At 32.4% G+C, this 16548-nt stretch overlaps 2 protein-coding genes across 2 annotated transcripts in view; both read right to left on the bottom strand.

Annotated features, from left to right (window-relative positions):
- The window catches only part of LOC108904130, a 20670-nt gene extending 15638 nt beyond the window's left edge, over positions 1–5032 (bottom strand). The window contains exons 1-3 of the mRNA XM_018706557.1: positions 4925–5032; positions 1879–2112; positions 1305–1459 (exon numbers count right to left, since the gene is read on the bottom strand). Of these exons, the coding sequence (XP_018562073.1) occupies positions 1305–1459; positions 1879–2112; positions 4925–5003 (468 nt within the window). The 5' untranslated portion in view covers positions 5004–5032. The remainder of the gene's footprint in view (positions 1–1304; positions 1460–1878; positions 2113–4924) is intronic.
- A 1179-nt stretch (positions 5033–6211) lies between these two features.
- LOC108904150 (serine protease persephone-like) lies at positions 6212–15181 on the bottom strand. The gene is made up of 6 exons (XM_018706578.1): positions 15090–15181; positions 11266–11484; positions 10997–11151; positions 7860–7963; positions 7052–7481; positions 6212–6608 (listed from the first exon to the last, which is right to left on the bottom strand). The coding sequence occupies exons 1-6, from the start codon at positions 15169–15171 to the stop codon at positions 6426–6428; spliced, it is 1173 nt and encodes a 390-aa protein (XP_018562094.1). The 5' UTR covers positions 15172–15181; the 3' UTR covers positions 6212–6425.
- Between the last annotated feature and the right edge of the window lie 1367 nt (positions 15182–16548).

Raw genomic sequence — 16548 nt, 5'->3', positions numbered from 1 at the left:
AAAATGTCTTTAATTCTTTGAGGAACAGGTGTGAAAAGTGCTTGGAACAAGGAGGGGGACACTTTCAGCAGCTGCTTTAATTTATTGTTATAACAAGGAGGGGGACACTTTCCGCAGCTCCTTTAATTGTTTGTTATTGTTATCACGATTATTCTTTAAAATAAAGTTATATAGTCATTAACGTTATTGAAACTGACAGCTGCTATACAGCTCGTTGAGAAATGAGGTTAAGTTGGTCGCTATAAGCTACTCCCTACGTCCAATGTGTCAGAGCCAACTTCGACCACGTTATTATTTGAACGCTCGTTATAAAAACAGTCTACAAATATTATTCACCTTATGACAATTGTAGATTGCTAATCGAAATATCGTGGAATGAACAAATAAGAAAACCATGGACTGGAAGTATGAAATAATTAAAGACGCTTTCATACAAGGCCCCACTTCACAGCGTATAAAAGTTTTCATTTCGTGCGTATTATTCTCGGTTTAATTTTGTCACAGCTGTATGTTGTTTTGTTGATTTAGCTGTATAAGAGAAAACAGTAAAGACATGTTTTATTTTTTTTATAATGTTTTAATAATATCTGTTTGAACTTTAATAAATACGTCCTTGTATAAACTTTTATCAACTGGCAGCGTACAATTGCTTATCTTATTTGAGGATATTTCTCCTAAACTAAGTCAAAGATTGTCTCTGACGGAAATTCACAACAAAGTGCTTAACAAAAATTGTAACATACATTTTTTTTATTAAAAACTTGCCAAATTTTACTGAAATAGGTGGATTTCAAAAAAGTACATCCGCCATATTGGATCAGCCATCTTGAATTTTTACAATGTGAATTCATATTTGTAATCAGCGACCCAAAAAACCCCTTTATACAAAATCTGGTCAAAATCCGCTCAGAATTTGAAAATAGCGATTCCTGCTCGGTTTTTTGAGGTTAGAAAAAAAACCACACGTTCTAGCTCAATTCTGACAGAGGATTTGAATTCAGCAGAGTCTTTTACATAAAAATGTACTATTTGATGTGGAAATAAATTTTTTTCCAAATTTTCCCAGTAAATTTTCATCAATTTTCACTATTTTTCACAAGTTTTTTGAGGTTAGGAAAAAATTGTGACGTGTGGGCCAATTCTGACCCCAGATTCGTGTTCAGGAGGCCAAATTACTACAAAAAATATATGTCGCATAAAAAGTATACCCAACTTTTTTTTCTCTGTGTGGCTGTGCAATCAATGGTCGTGATAATGAACATATTTATATCGACGACAAAAGTAATAAATAGTAACATGCCTACCATATGAGGAAATTCCGCTCTCGATACTAAAGTATTTCCCACATCCAATTTAAATCTCTGAATTACACACACAAATTTTTTTGTAAATTGCGGTTTTAGCAATAGCGTGGGAGAATAGATCTTTTCGTAGGCATACTCTGCGTATTCTTCGCATTCTGAAAATAATGTTGTATTTTAGGAAACAAAAGATTAAGTTGAAATAAATGCCTTGCCATATACAGGGTGTCCCGAAATTAATGCAACAAAATTTGGTCATAGATTCTTAATACAAATTTAAGGGACCCGTATTTTTTATTTTTTTGACCCCCTCTTTCGGAGTTACTTCCTTTGAGATCCGCCCCTTAATAAGGGAAATTTAGAAAAAACGACAATTTTCTGTAACACTATAACAGTTGCGTCCTCTAACGGTAAAGTTACTAACTTGAAAATATTTTAAATCAATTTCTTTTGGTCGTATTTGTTGATAGATTTTTTACCCCATAGTAGCCGCTCCGTATCGTTAATGGATCACCCTGTATATTAAAAATAAAATCTAAGTCAACTGCGTTTTAACAGGATTAAATTGAAACTTTACTTTGCTTGCTTATTTTTCCTGGTTTTCTGTTACTGCTAATTCTATCAGTTATAGTGGTGGTACTAGTCGTATTCATCACCTCTTCACCATCTTTGCAACACACAATAGCTTCAAGTTTCTCAAATCTACAAATGATCGGATTAACCCCTGTCTGTATCAGTTGCATAGCAGTCGGACATTCCTTTAGAAGCTTGCACTTGCCTTCGCTGCCATCTTGCAAAGAACATTTGTCTCCTGAAGAATAAACATATGATAATATCCAGTTTGATCTATACCTTCAACAATCTGTTAATACATTAGGTTTGTTTCTGCAACAGTCTGCAACGGTTTCTGATTGTCCGATGCATGTACATTCTGAAATTATCGTTATTGCAGAACAAATCTCAAACTGTGACCGAGAATTTCATGTTCGTGTACGATTTTCAAACTGTTACCAAACCGTTTGCTGACGATCATATTGGTTGGAGATTTCTCTGTGGACTGCGAATTCGAGACACGCGCATTAATTTCGGGAATACAAGTTGTCTGATACTCCAAATCGCATAAAAATCGCACAGGAATTTAAATTTATATTTCCGAAATGAATGTTTTTGTAAACAATTAAGTATTAAGGCGGTTTTCCACTAAACGGACAAATCAAATACAAACTTGTGTAGAATAAAACAAAACTGTAATTTTTCGCAAACTTTTTGAAGACTGGCGTGTTTTGCGACAGTTGGAGTTTTGTTTTTCGGGTCCCGCTCGAATGCGGTCACATCAAAAGATTTCGACGTGTTTTGAAACTCAAGTCTGTTTAGTGGAAACGATCGTGTTGTGTTTTCTATTTAAGTGATCCAACCCAATATCTATGTTGGCGTTTTCTTCTTCCCAAAAACAATATTTTAATCATTAATGAATTATAGCTATTGAAAAATAAATATGTGTACGGTTTAAGTGTTTACTTGGGTAGGATACAAACTAACCAAGTAAACACTTTAACCGTACATATACCACGAACTCCATCGATGGATATCTGGGAAACCGCTCGAAGGATTTTTTTGAAATTGTGATGGCGTGATACGGACTGTGGAGCCTACCAAGCTAAAATATTTTCAAGGTCATCGTATTTCCGGTTATACCGGAAGTTGATACTAACTTTCTTATTTTAAATGGAACCCCCTGTATATTATTGCAAAAAAATTAGGGGTTTCCATTTAAAAATTTCGAGTTTTCCACATATTCTGAACTTCATATTCGATAAAAAATTTTTGACCACCCTGTATAAAAACTGGAAAATTTTCATGTCAAATTCGATAAAGTAGGTCTTCCTCTACAAAATGTCCAATTTGCACAAAAAAATAAACCGGGAAAACTAAATTTTGCTGACAGTCTGCATCTGTCAATTTTTGTTTAAAAATCGAAATATCTCGGAAACGGTCAATCCTAAGTATGGAGTGTGCTATATGTTTTCAACTTAAAAATGGATGATGTTTCCAAAAATGCAATAATATACAGGGGGTTCCATTTAAAATAAGAAAGTTAGTATCGACTTCCGGTATAACCGGAAGTACGATGACCTTGAAAATATTTTAACTTGGTGGACCCCACGGTCCGTATCACACCATCACAATTTCAAAAAAATCCTTGGAGTGGTTTCCCGGATATCCATCGATGGAGATCATGGTGGGACACTGTAGACACTTACTTATTTTCCAAGGACTTCAATATAAACCAGCCATAACTAAGGATAAAAAAAAAGTTCTCTAAACATGTTGGTTGGTTATTGGAAAAATGTGTTCTGACTTCCTCGCGACAACCAGTGGAAAAGGACCGAAAACAAAAACAAAACTCGAACAAAATGTAGCCCGTTTGATGGAAACAAGAGTTTTGGGTTTGTTTCAGTTTTGTTTTTGTTTTTCAGGTTCTAGAAAACACAAACAGGACATAAACTCAACTATCCGTTTAGTGGAAAACCGCCACTACGTTTATGTAATTATGGAGACATCCTTATTGGTTTACTTTTAATAATTGGAAATTATATTAGATAAATACCTACTTGATTTTTCTTAAAATTAAGAATTATTTACCTTAAAAGTGTATTATTGGTTATGTGATTTGTAAATAAGTAATTTTCTTTCAATTTCATGAGATACTTAATGTTTGGGCTAAGAGCTAACAATCGGTTTTAAATATCTCAATTATATGCAAATAAAAACAAAACTTTAAAATTTTATTTCCTAAACGGAGAAATTAATTGCGTATTTTTTATAAACAACACTAAACAGAAATAACGAACATCCTCATTAAAATCCCTACCATTGGATATAAAAATGGCATCATAAAACCAAAAACAACGCTATGGATGGACCAATATGACATGGCAACATTATTGTGTTCATTGACCACCACTACTAAACAGACTGGCGCATGCGCGGTAAACGATATACAGATGAAAGACAACAGTACTAACAGTAGGTGCCATCCTGAGGACGTCTCATGGATACTCCAAAAAGTATATTCGCTGCCAAACTAATAATGAAATATCCTTCGTATGTTGCAAAATAGAATACCCCCTATATACAAAATATATGAGCCATGAATAGGACATCCTGGGGATAACTTGTTATATTTGAGATTGGTCGCATTATCAACTTTTAAATTAATTTAGAATATATTTCCTTACGATTCTTGGCAAAGTGATGTGCAAGGTATCAGTGACGTTGTTCGTGTCTTTTTTTATTATTGTTACAACCAGTTACATAACCTGTGATTACAAAAACCAAAACACTACTACTCCAACTATAATCAGTGACAGATTTGAGGTTAACGGCTTTCTATTTTCTCCCTGTTATCAATTTGTTACTTATTTCAAAGTTCCGTGTAAAATGTTACACGCAAACTAAACAATCGTTCTTGCAGCGCAAAATCCACAAACGTTAACAAATAGACCACAACCGCGCCTGTGTAATAAAAGCAGTTTGCGAACTATCAGAAATTTACTGCAGAAACAAAGCTATTATTTATGTAAGAACAGTAGTCCACAGTCATACGTTAATGACTCACTCACCTTCATATAACGCGGCAAAGGAATCGAGGGAGAGAACGGAAATAAATACGAGCACGTTGTAACCAAACCTGATTGACATTCTGCTGTCGGAAAACTAAACTTAGTGGGGCTGACTTACGCAGTTGCAGTATTAGCACAGCAAATAAAACAATGCTGTGGTATTAGCATCGATAGCGTAGAGACATTGGGTGTTGCATTTTATGTAATCTATGTGGTTAAAAAGAGGAGATATGGGAACATTTTTTTAATAATATTATTTTATTATACTTATTAGAGAACTACATATTAAAAACGATAATGACTGATTACATGAATACATTAAGGAAATGAAACGAATGGCAGGAATTTTATGAAACCATCAAACGCATTTCCTTTGTTTTGAATTGTAAAACCACAAAACTTTTTTATCGTAATATTATATCACATTCCAGATTTATTTACTCAAATAGTGTAATCTACTAACAAAATCCAATTAAAATCTTTAACAAAATTTCAATAATAATTTATGTGTAAGTGCAATAAACAAGGCATAACAAAAAATGCTACCAATACTACATTACCTATACTTATACAGTGCTTTCGAAAAGTAACGAATAGATTCATTATTTTTTTTAAATTGAGAATTTTTCGAAAAAATCCCCTGGCACGTCGATTTTGTCTTTAAAAAAGGCACTTTTTGACATACCACCCATATTTGTGACGTCATCGTTGTTCGAGATGTGACGTCATCGACAATTTTTTTAAATAGCAACCCCCAATTTTGACCATGCCATTTGAAAGAGCGTGTCATTCTACATACTATCAAATAATGTTTGAAGATTTTAAAATTTAATTTTCACAATACTGAAAATGATGATTATGTAAAAATTTATTATTCGTCTTGGCTACTGTCAGGCAGCCAACGGTGCACAATTTGAACATTTAATTTAGTCGATTTTTACATAATCATTACCATTTTCAGTATTGTGAAAATTAAATTTTAAAATCTTCAAACATTATTTTCTTGAAATTTTTGTTATGTAACACCATAATTTTTCACGATGTGTATGTAGAATGACACGCTCTTTCAAATGGCATGGTCAAAATTGGGGGTTGCTATTTAAAAAAAATGTCGATGACGTCATACCTCGAACAACGATGACGTCACAAATATGGGTCGTATGTCAAAAAGTTTTTTTTTAAAAACAAAATCGACGTGCCAGGGGATTTTTTCGAAAACTTAAATCTCAATTTAAAAAATAATGAATTTATTCGTTACTTTTCGAAAGCACTGTATATGCCAGGCTATAGATTATATGAAAAATAACATACAATGGAAAGAGCCCATTTTTTTAAAACAGGGAACGCAAGAATATGTTTATAACTTCCATATTATTTATAATTGTAGATTGAAAGCAAATAATACAAATGGATATACTCTCCTAAATTCAAACATTATAAAATTAAATACTAATAAGGTGCTATATCATGACAGGTAAACATAAAATGAAATCGAAAGCAGTTAATTGTTCGGCCAAACGATGTCTTCTATCCATTTGATGTAAGCCGATACTCTAGTATACACCTCTAGGACGTTTTCCGAAGAACACCTGTCTGAAAATGCAGTTATTCCTACGATGTCGTACATACATTTGATTTCTTCAGTTTCCTCGTGATATATCTGAAGAAAGTTTCCAAAGTCGTACTATAATTAAAAAAAGACGAACGTATTAATTGCCAGAGTAGTTTGAAAACAGTTTGAAGCTGCTGTAGAAACACACCTGTAATTCGGTTGACAATTTATAATTTATTTAAAGAAAATTAAGTACCAACTTTATCTGTACCCGTTGGTTCTTTTCGAGCAGCAAGATATTTTAATGAAAATGTAAATATTTTTTGATACTTCATAACCAAAATTTACCAACAATATAATAAAATTGTTTGAGGACATAAATAATCAAAATATGTTGTTGGCCAAATGAACATATAATAGAAATTTTCTACACACTATACATATATAAATTATTGTTATTTTTTACATTTAGCAGAGAACTTTTTTAGGGACGCCTATGACATTCATTACATCTTATTGCTAGGCGTTTTTATACATGCTCAACTGACTTCGGAAAGAGTATACTACCACCTTACCTGGCAAGTAGTCCTTACGATTGCCTTTGTCCCGGCGCAAATCATCAAATCGTCGACGAATCCATCTTTCAACGTATCGGTAGATGGAATATGCTGTCTGTAAGTCTCATTACATTTATCTACACCGAACACATCCATCACTGCTGACAATACATCTTTGGTTCTATCGCGCCCAAATAATGAAACGATACCCCATCCTGAGGCTACGGCTAAATCATAGGGAATGTATCTCTGTGTATGAAGGCACGCTGGTCTTAAGTACGTGTTACACCGAACTTTTTTTGAGAGTCTCAAAAGACCTATGTCGTGGTATTTGGATTTGGTGTTATTGAATTGGGGGAAGGGGATAATTTCACTCACAGTTAGTTGTTGCGTGTGTCCGGCGTTTGGCTTATCTATGAAACCGAGCCTTACGTACTTCGGAGGGGTCCTAAAAATTTCGTAGGTACATTGGTAATTAAATGTGAATTGTAGCACTTTATATAAAAAAAAAATCCTATCGGGCTTCGTTGTGGGGTTATTCGCCTTCAATGAATGAAGTTGAAAAACAAATTTCTATTATAACTTCTAAGTCGTTACCATGACAACAATGAAATTTGGGCAATTAAAGTGACTTATGGTAATGTACATTTTCAAGTTTAAACTGATATTCAATATGCTTGGATTATACAGGAGCAGACGAAATTATCCACTTAAATAGGATAGGAAAAACATGATGTAGGTACTACAACAATTTTGATCTCCCTTGTTACCCCTTCATTTTTGACATGACCTTTTTAGACACCCTGTATACAAGTGTTGCACTTACAGTGGAAACATGCAATGTGCTGCGGTGAGAACAAAGTTTTCACTTATAAGTGAACCTCCACATTTCCAAACAACGCTGTCGTTAGATTGATAACCAATAAGAGCCTAGAAATAAAAATTATTACAGTGGCAATAATAAGAGCAAATTGAAGTTCAAGAGATGTTAAATTTAAAGTACAATATTTAAATATAAAAGATCATTGGACTCCTACAGATGCTGCTCAGTGTGATATTTTAACAATCTAGAGGTACTTTATTCCTATTCGATATTAGGTATATAGATATTTTTTGTTATGTTCGACATCTTATATCTTTTAGTACAACAACTTACTATAAAAACCAATGATACCTTAGAAAGAAATATGGAAAGCGATGGGAAAGTATAGCACAAAAGCCGTTCGCTGTAATAATTTTTATAATAATAAATTTCAAATAGAAGTGTCGACCACCAAAACGCGAATAGTGACAATCCTACACAATTATAAGGAAAAAAGTTATGCTAATATCAAGATTAATTTTCTTATTCCAACACTAGTAGTTTTTGTATTCCTCAAGTCTAGTAATACTATATTCACAGATATACAGGGTAGCCCATCGAAAACGTACCGCAAGGCATTACAGGGTAGTAAAGAACTTTTTGACAAAATCGATTTTCAAAAAGTAAGAATCGATGTATAGAGAATTAAAAGCCTTTTCTAATGACCCCCCACTTGACCCCCATTCCCATTTGAAAAAATTTAGGGGATAGCACCCCCACTTAGGGAGTTGAAGATTTTGGTATGCTTTTTGAGCCAAAAGTTGTTCCCCTCAGAAACAAATTTGACCTGTTTTTGGATTTTGTCGAAAAGTTCTTTACTACCCTGTAATGCCTTGCGGTACGTTTTCGATGGGCTACCCTGTATTATTCTTATACATATAATAAGATCAAATATAATTCGTTATTTAAGAATAATTGTGGTTATATTTCTTTAAAGAATAAGTTGATGTTTTTTATTTAGACTGAATTCCTTGTCTAAATATTTATTCTTAACATAAAGTTATGTTGTCTTTGTTTGAACTTTTAGAGGATTCAAAGCAAATCTTTTAAATATTGAATAAAATAAATAGTATATTGCATTCAGAAAAAAATTGAAACTGATATATAGGGTGTCCCATTAATATTGCGAAAAAATCAGGGGGAGTTCTTTTGAACAAAATTAAGAAATAAAGTTCCTATAAACCTGTCCGAAAATGCTTCGTTGCGGAGATACAACGTGTTGAAATTTCGAGAAAATACAAGATTTTTACTAATATCTGGAGAACCCTGATTCCGATTTTTTGAAATTTGGTATGTTTGTTTATAAAAACGTCTTCTGACGTAATTTGATTTATTTTATCTATTCCTGCGGCGTCCGGGGACTCACTCCTGTTGATATTAATATGAGACGTCACTGCTTTTTCTTAGGTGTCATATGTTTTTCTAATTATGCGATAAAAAATACAACTTTTTTGTCTCTTGACTTTTTTGATATCTTGCTTCGTTTTCGAGCAAAAAATTAATAGTTTAAGTGTCTGATTTTAATAAGTACTTGAACTGTGTAACTGTCAATTCCTGCTTGTCAAAATGAATTACACAAATAGTGAAATATGCGATATACATTTTCTTTATGGCCTTGCCAACGGTAATGCATTAGCCGACAGGCGCCTCTATGAGCAGAAATACCCTAATCGTATAATTCCTCATCATACTATCTTCACCCGTCTTCATCAACGTTTTAGTGAAACTGGAAGTTTTCGAAAACTTACCGCAGGAAACGGGCGACCCCACACATCAATAACCCTACAATTGGAGGAAGATGTACCTACTTCATGAAATTGAGGACACTCCAACAACAAGTACCAAACAGATGCTAGAAACTTAAATGCAAGTCGTTCTACAATTTTCAAGATTTAAAAAAATAATGTTCTATCCTTATCACATCCAACGAGTTGAGGCACCGATTGATTTTCCGTTAAGATTAGATTTATGTGTCGATGGATACAACAAAATTTTTTTATCATAAGTACTATTCACGGATGAGGTGAATTTTTCTAGAAAAGCCATAATGAACTTCCTTATGGATTATTATTAATCATATCTAGGCGGACGAGAACCCAAATGCAATATTAGAAAGCCGTCATCTTCACCAATTTTCACTTAATGTATGGGTCGGAATTGTGGGAGACCACTTAATAGGCCATTTTTTTTACCACCGAGGCTTACTGGAGATGTTTATCGCCGTTTTCTTGAGGACAAATTGCCCGTACTTTTGGAAGACATCCCATTGCCATTAAGGTTGCAAATGTATTTTATGCACGATGGTGCTCCACCCCATTTCAGTTTAGCTGCATGAATATTTGAACAATATCTAGCCAAATCGCTGGATAGGTCGAGGAGACACTCAACCCTAGCCTCCTAGGTCTCCCGACTTAAATTCGTTGGATTTTTTCCTTTGGGGTCACCTCAAACATTTGGTTTATACAATTCCAGTGCAAACCATAAACGAATTATGAAACCGCATTGTCGCATCCTGTGAAACAATTACACACACAGCCGCAATATTTGAACGGCTTCGGCCATCAGTGTGCCGTAGGATAGATGCCTGTATTAGAGTTGAAGGTGCACATTTTCAACAACTGTGTAACGCCTGTGTATGTAAAGTATTTTTCATATCATTGCTGTTTGTTAAATATTTTTTCTTATGTTTCTGTTAATATTAATTATTTAAAAAAATATGATTAGGGAGTTATTGTTTCTCAGCTTGTTACATTGTTTTTCCTTGAAATGTACTTATTGTTAAAGTTGATTAGTAAATAACTAAAATATTGAATTTCTGTTTTTGTTTTCTACTTGCCTTAAGAATGTGCATATGAAAGGATATTAATTTTTCGATCGAAAACGAAGCAAGATATCAAAAAAGTAAAGACAAAAAAGTTGTATTTTTAATCGCATAAATAGAAAAAAAATATGACAGCTAAAAAAAAGCAGTGAGGTCTCATATGTTTCCTTATTAATATTAGTAGGAGTGATGACGATGGCATCAACGACAACAATGGTTACGATAGTGAACATATTTATATTGACAAAAAGAGTAATAATACCAACAATAGCATGCTTACCATGTGAGGAAATTCGCTTCTCGATATTAAGATAGGTCCCACAACGAGTTTGTTTCTCTGAACATTACATACAAGCTTTTTTGTAAATTGCGGTTTTAGCAACAGTGTGGGAGAATAGATCTTTTCGTAGGCATACTCTGCGTATTCTTCGCATTCTGAAAATAATGTTGTATTTTAGTAACAACAGAATACATTGAAATAATTTCCTTGCCATTAAAAATAAAATCTAAGTTGACAGTGTTTTTAACAAGATTAAACTGAAACTTTACTCTGCTTGCTTATATCTCCAGGTGTTCGATCCGTTGTAGTGGTAGTATTAGTCGTATTCATTATCTCTTCACCGTGTTTGCAACACACAATAGCATCAATTTTCTCAAATCCACAAATGATCGGATTAACCCCTGTCTGTATCAGTTGCATAGCAGCCGGACATTCCTTTATAAGCTTGCACTTGCCTTCGCTGCCATCTTGCAAAGAACATTTGTCTCCTGAAGCATAAACATTCAAAAAATAATAATATCCAATTTGATCTATACCTGCAACAATTTGTAATAGTAGATAGATAATAGATTAGGTTTGTTTCTGCAACTATCTCCAATGTTTGTTGTCTGAAGCATATACATTATGAAATGATTGCTGCTGCAGAATAAATCTGACCAGAACTTTGATATTTGTGCAGGATTTTGAAACTTACTGAACCGTTTGCTGACGGTCATACTGGTTGGAGATTTATTTGTGGACTGCCAATACGAGACATGATAATTAATCCAAGTTGTCTTGTATCCCAAATAGCATAAACTATATTGTATTAAGTATATTATGATACTAAATTATATTAGGTAGATACTTGATTATTTTAAATAGGCAATTAAATTGTACATTTATTTTGAACAACGCCAAAAGGAAATAACAAACACACTCAACATTATTGTCTTTGTTCACCACCACTACTACACAGACTGGCGTATGCACATTAAACGATATACTGATGAAAGATGATAAATTATAGATACCCTCCAGAGGACGTCTCAGGGATACGTATCCCAAAAAGTATATACGCTGCCAAACTAATAATGAAATATCTTCCGTCCTTGCAAAATAAAATACCCGGTATATACAAAATTATATGTCTCGAAGACATATGGCGAAAGTCCCACCGTGAATAGGATAATAACGTGATATACTGGGGATAACGTATGCTGTGTGGGATTGACCGCTTGATGAACTTTTTACGTTAATTTTGACTGTAATTCCTTTGAATTCTTGACGAATAGTCCAGGGAACCAAAAGTTTCCCATCCGAACTCTTTCGGATAGAACCGATTGACGTGAAGCTTAGACTGTAAGTAGAAAATAGCTCAAGAAACAAAAGTTATACTAATAGTGCCGATGAGCGCTTTGCCCAGGTGATAAATAATCCCAGGAATCGATAAACCTATCAATTTTAAGCAAGTAACTTATGAACATTTTTCGATGTCAATATTTTGGTGATTGAAAATGTACATTTTTTATTAAAAAAGACGTTCTTTAGTACTTTTTCTCGAATAACTCGGAAAATAGACATTCTATGGAAAAAACATCACGAAGAAAATGAAGCTTATAGAAATTGAAAACGATTTAGTTTCTTTTCATTTATGTAGGTGCAATAGATGCTGAGATACGGCTGGTTGAAGATAATTTCATGTCCGCCAGAAACTAAATTGGACACATTTAACGTAAAATAACTAAAAAAAAATTATATTTTTCAAGAAAAATGCACAGAGCATTTTTTAAAGTATTTTAAAAAATCTTTAAAATTAACTTGACTTTAAGTCATTAGCATAAATATTAACAGAGTTGTGATTGAAATAATACTGTTAATTCGCTTTTTCGGAAAAATAAATCAGTACAAAAACTGCTGAATTATTCCCGGGATTTAAAATTAAAGGTAATCCTTCTACAATTTACATTTTTGATGTGCTAACAATATATTATACAAGTTTAAGCGGTTTAGAATACATATTTTTGAAAATATTACGTTTTGATTGAAAAATTTATTTTTTAATTCCAAAAAAATTACATATTTCTGCAAATAACTTTAAAAATAAAAAGATACGAAAAATGTTCAAGAGTAGAAAAGTTTAGATTTTTTTCACAGAATATTTGGTTTTTTTTTTATTTGTGTAGGATAAAAATTAACAGAGATGTTGCTGCTAGAAGTTTGCAGTTGAGGACGAAGGTAATGTTTTTCAAATTCTTAACTTAAAAATCTCAAAAATAACGCGTTAAAAAATATTCAACTTTACAGTACTTTTAGCTGTCGAAATTTTCCATAAAATCGTTTTTGGATCGTCTTAATAGCTTTAAAATTAAGGAAGTTATCGTTAAAAAACCAACGGTACCTTCAATTTTCGGAGCATATAAATATTTTGATTAGCCACAACTTTGGAGAATTCTATATACCTACCTACATAGAATACCTTCACTATTTCCCTTTAATATTTTAATAATTCTACTTGTCAACTGTAGATGTATAAAATTGTTTTTATTTGTATAATAATGGGTGATTTTTGAGACACCCAGTGATCTGGCAAACACAATAGGGGGCATTATATTTCATTTTAAATAATTTAAAAGCCATTTTTTAAATATTTTGTCATTGAGGGTGGTTTTCAAGGGTTTAAAACAATGCTTAAAATAACAATGTTTAAAACGACAAATTATAAATTGTATTATAATCAAGTAAAAGAATTTAATTTATCCTGTTTGTACTATCAAATAATTTCAAACTGTTAAAAACTTTTTGTTTTAATATTTTGTTATTATGAGTAGTTTTTTAAGGGTTGAAATATTGTAATAAATTATTTATAATTGAAAAGATTTATATCTATAATATATACGCTATCAAAATATTTTAAGGTCAAAGAAACTATTAATTTTATATTTCTATCATTATGGGTGGTTTTTAAGGGTTGAAACCTTATAAAAAATAACGTGAATTATAACCCACAATATAAAACAATATTTATTCTATATATTAAGATATGATTTTAGCCTACACAACACCTATTTCATATTTATTAAAATTTTTAGCATAAGGCGTGGTTTTCATCCCATAAAAATAAGAAGCGCATATCAAGCATATATAACTTTTCATCTAGAGGGTGAAATAAGCTTAATTTCAAATTTTCATAAAAATCGGAGCTATCCGAAAGCATTCGGAGGTTTTACCCTATTTTTATCTTCGTTCCCTGGACTAGAAATTAGTGGAAAATATCAATTAGGTTATTCGTGTTTTTTAAATTATTACTGATTATGTATGGTAGAAACGTATTTGGAAGTGAAAATACGGACAAAATTAAATAAGAGGATATAGATCATTCATCAAAAATAATTTCATGTAAGCTAAGTAGCCTCGCAACAGGATATCATTCAAGAAAAGTTTGGTTGTGGTTAAGAGTATAATAAGCCACTTGAAGAAAAAAACGCTGGACAAACACACTGACACAGTATAATACCAAGAAAAACAATAAAAATACTTAGTAGAACTAGAAAATGCCAAGGTTAAACAAATCAAGAGAAAAAATACGCTAATGATCCCACCTGCGTATGAGGCTATTCTTTCCGAGCATGAGCAGTAGGACTACACGGCTAATGTTAAATTTTTACTTTATTTAAATTTAGGAAAATTATTTTACATCGCTTTTTGTAAGTTTTAAGCACACTAGTGTATCCATTTTACAAAACACGTATTGGTTGTTCTTAATACTTCCAAATCCTTGTAAAAATAAATGAATTTGAAGTTGTTCATTTTTATAGTATCTATGTAAGTTTGTACAATCTTAACTATGACAATTTGTTGCGGGTTGCCTAAATATATGACGTCACACTAAAAGAGTCCATTTGTTGCTTAGTTTCAGTTTTCCTGTAAAATGTCGAACTCAAACTAAACAACCATTATTGCAGCGCAAAAAACACAACCGTTAGCAAATAGACCACAACCGCGCCTGTGTAATATATACAGTTTGCGAACTATCAGAAATTTCGTGCGGAGACAAAGCTGTTATATTTGTAAGAATCGCAATCCACAACACCTACGTTAATGTCTCACTCACCTTCATATAAAGCAGCAAAGGAACCGAGGAGGGGAACGAAAACAAATAAAAGCACGCTGTAGCTAAACCTGATACACAACATGCTGCTCTCAGGAAACCACATAATGTAAGTGTGGCCGACTTGAATTAGCGTCGATAGCGTAGAGACCTTGGACAATTCCATGTTTTACTCTATGTTATTAAACAGAAGAGATTTGGGAATATTTTATTAATAATCTTATAAGGAGAACTATTAAACAAAACCGATAATGATTGAATACATTAAGGACATGAAAAGAACAGCGGGTATTTTGACGATATTTTGCGATCATCAAACGTATTTCCCTACTTTGTTTTAAGATAGTTGTTATTTGAATTGTTTCTTTTTTTTCAAGGGTTTCTTTGATTTTCTATAAAACTAAGCACAAATAACCAGACAGCGGTCAATGTATGTGTTTAACCTTGAACATAGATACATATGTCGTCATTCACGAACATGGATACGTTATCCATAACGCAGTGGCGTGTCGAGTAGGCCTCGGAAATTTATGCGGCTTTATAGAATAATTAGAAAATCATGTACCTATTGTATAACTTCATATTTATTAAATAAAGTTTAGTTAACAATAGTGTAATTTTTAATACGATATATTTGCTATACACAATAATTATATTTTACATAGTTTACTTAAACACAATACATTTTTGAACGCGTACACATCTCTACCCAAATTTGACCTAATCATGTTACGTTTTCGGGTTAAAAACACACATTGTCTACTCCACAGACCACCTAGACAGGCCGTATCTAATCCAATGCACGGGTACCAGTAAATGCAAAATCTGGGGAAGTGGAGTGTGGAAGGCAATCTGATCGCGCGCATCTTTAAGCAGATCCGGATTAAGTAATATTTTTATTACATATTAAACATTATATTGCATCTTATGACAAATATTCAATTTTAAGTTTGTAATTCAGAAAATAGTATATTTTAGTGTCATATTAAATAAAATTACAAAATAATTTAAAGATATTTATTATCCTCTAATTAATATTTGTCTTTTCGTAGATTTTACCGAATTAAATAATTTGACTTCATGATTTATTCGTACATCGATATACTTTTCACATTCAGCCCTTATAAGTTCTATTAAATAAATTACAATTGTTAGGCAAATTATCAAATTGATGTTCATGCAAATTTTCAAATATGTTCACATTCAGAAAGTTTTTTAATACATGATAAACAATTTTCTTCTTCTTTTTCTGTAGCCTAGGTGTTCTGCTTTCATCATTATTTAAAAATTTTATTAATTTTTCTGTTTCTTAGCATATTACTACGACATCTCGAGATGGATACGTCAAACAACCACGATCTTTAATAAAAATTGATTGACTGTACGAATACTGAATCTGAAATTAGTTTTGTTTGCGATTTTTTTAATTGTAAAAAATATTTAATTAATTTTCAGCTATCTC

This window comes from Anoplophora glabripennis, unplaced genomic scaffold (assembly GCF_000390285.2).
Source record: "Anoplophora glabripennis isolate ALB-LARVAE unplaced genomic scaffold, Agla_2.0 scaffold151, whole genome shotgun sequence".
In the NCBI taxonomy this organism is placed as follows: Eukaryota; Metazoa; Arthropoda; class Insecta; order Coleoptera; family Cerambycidae; genus Anoplophora; species Anoplophora glabripennis.
This window is presented reverse-complemented; position numbering and strand designations above follow the sequence as displayed.

Bases quoted from the DNA above. Each gene is read 5' to 3' on its own strand.
- LOC108904150 (XM_018706578.1), bottom strand. From the start codon at position 15,171: ATGTTGTGTATCAGGTTTAGCTACAGCGTGCTTTTATTTGTTTTCGTT. The intron at 11,152-11,265 runs GTAAAGTTTCAG...CATTATTTTCAG, and splicing joins TGGAGATATAAGCAAGCAGA to AATGCGAAGAATACGCAGAG. The intron at 7,482-7,859 runs GTAAGTGCAACA...CGAAATTTTTAG, and splicing joins GCACATTGCATGTTTCCACT to GACCCCTCCGAAGTACGTAA.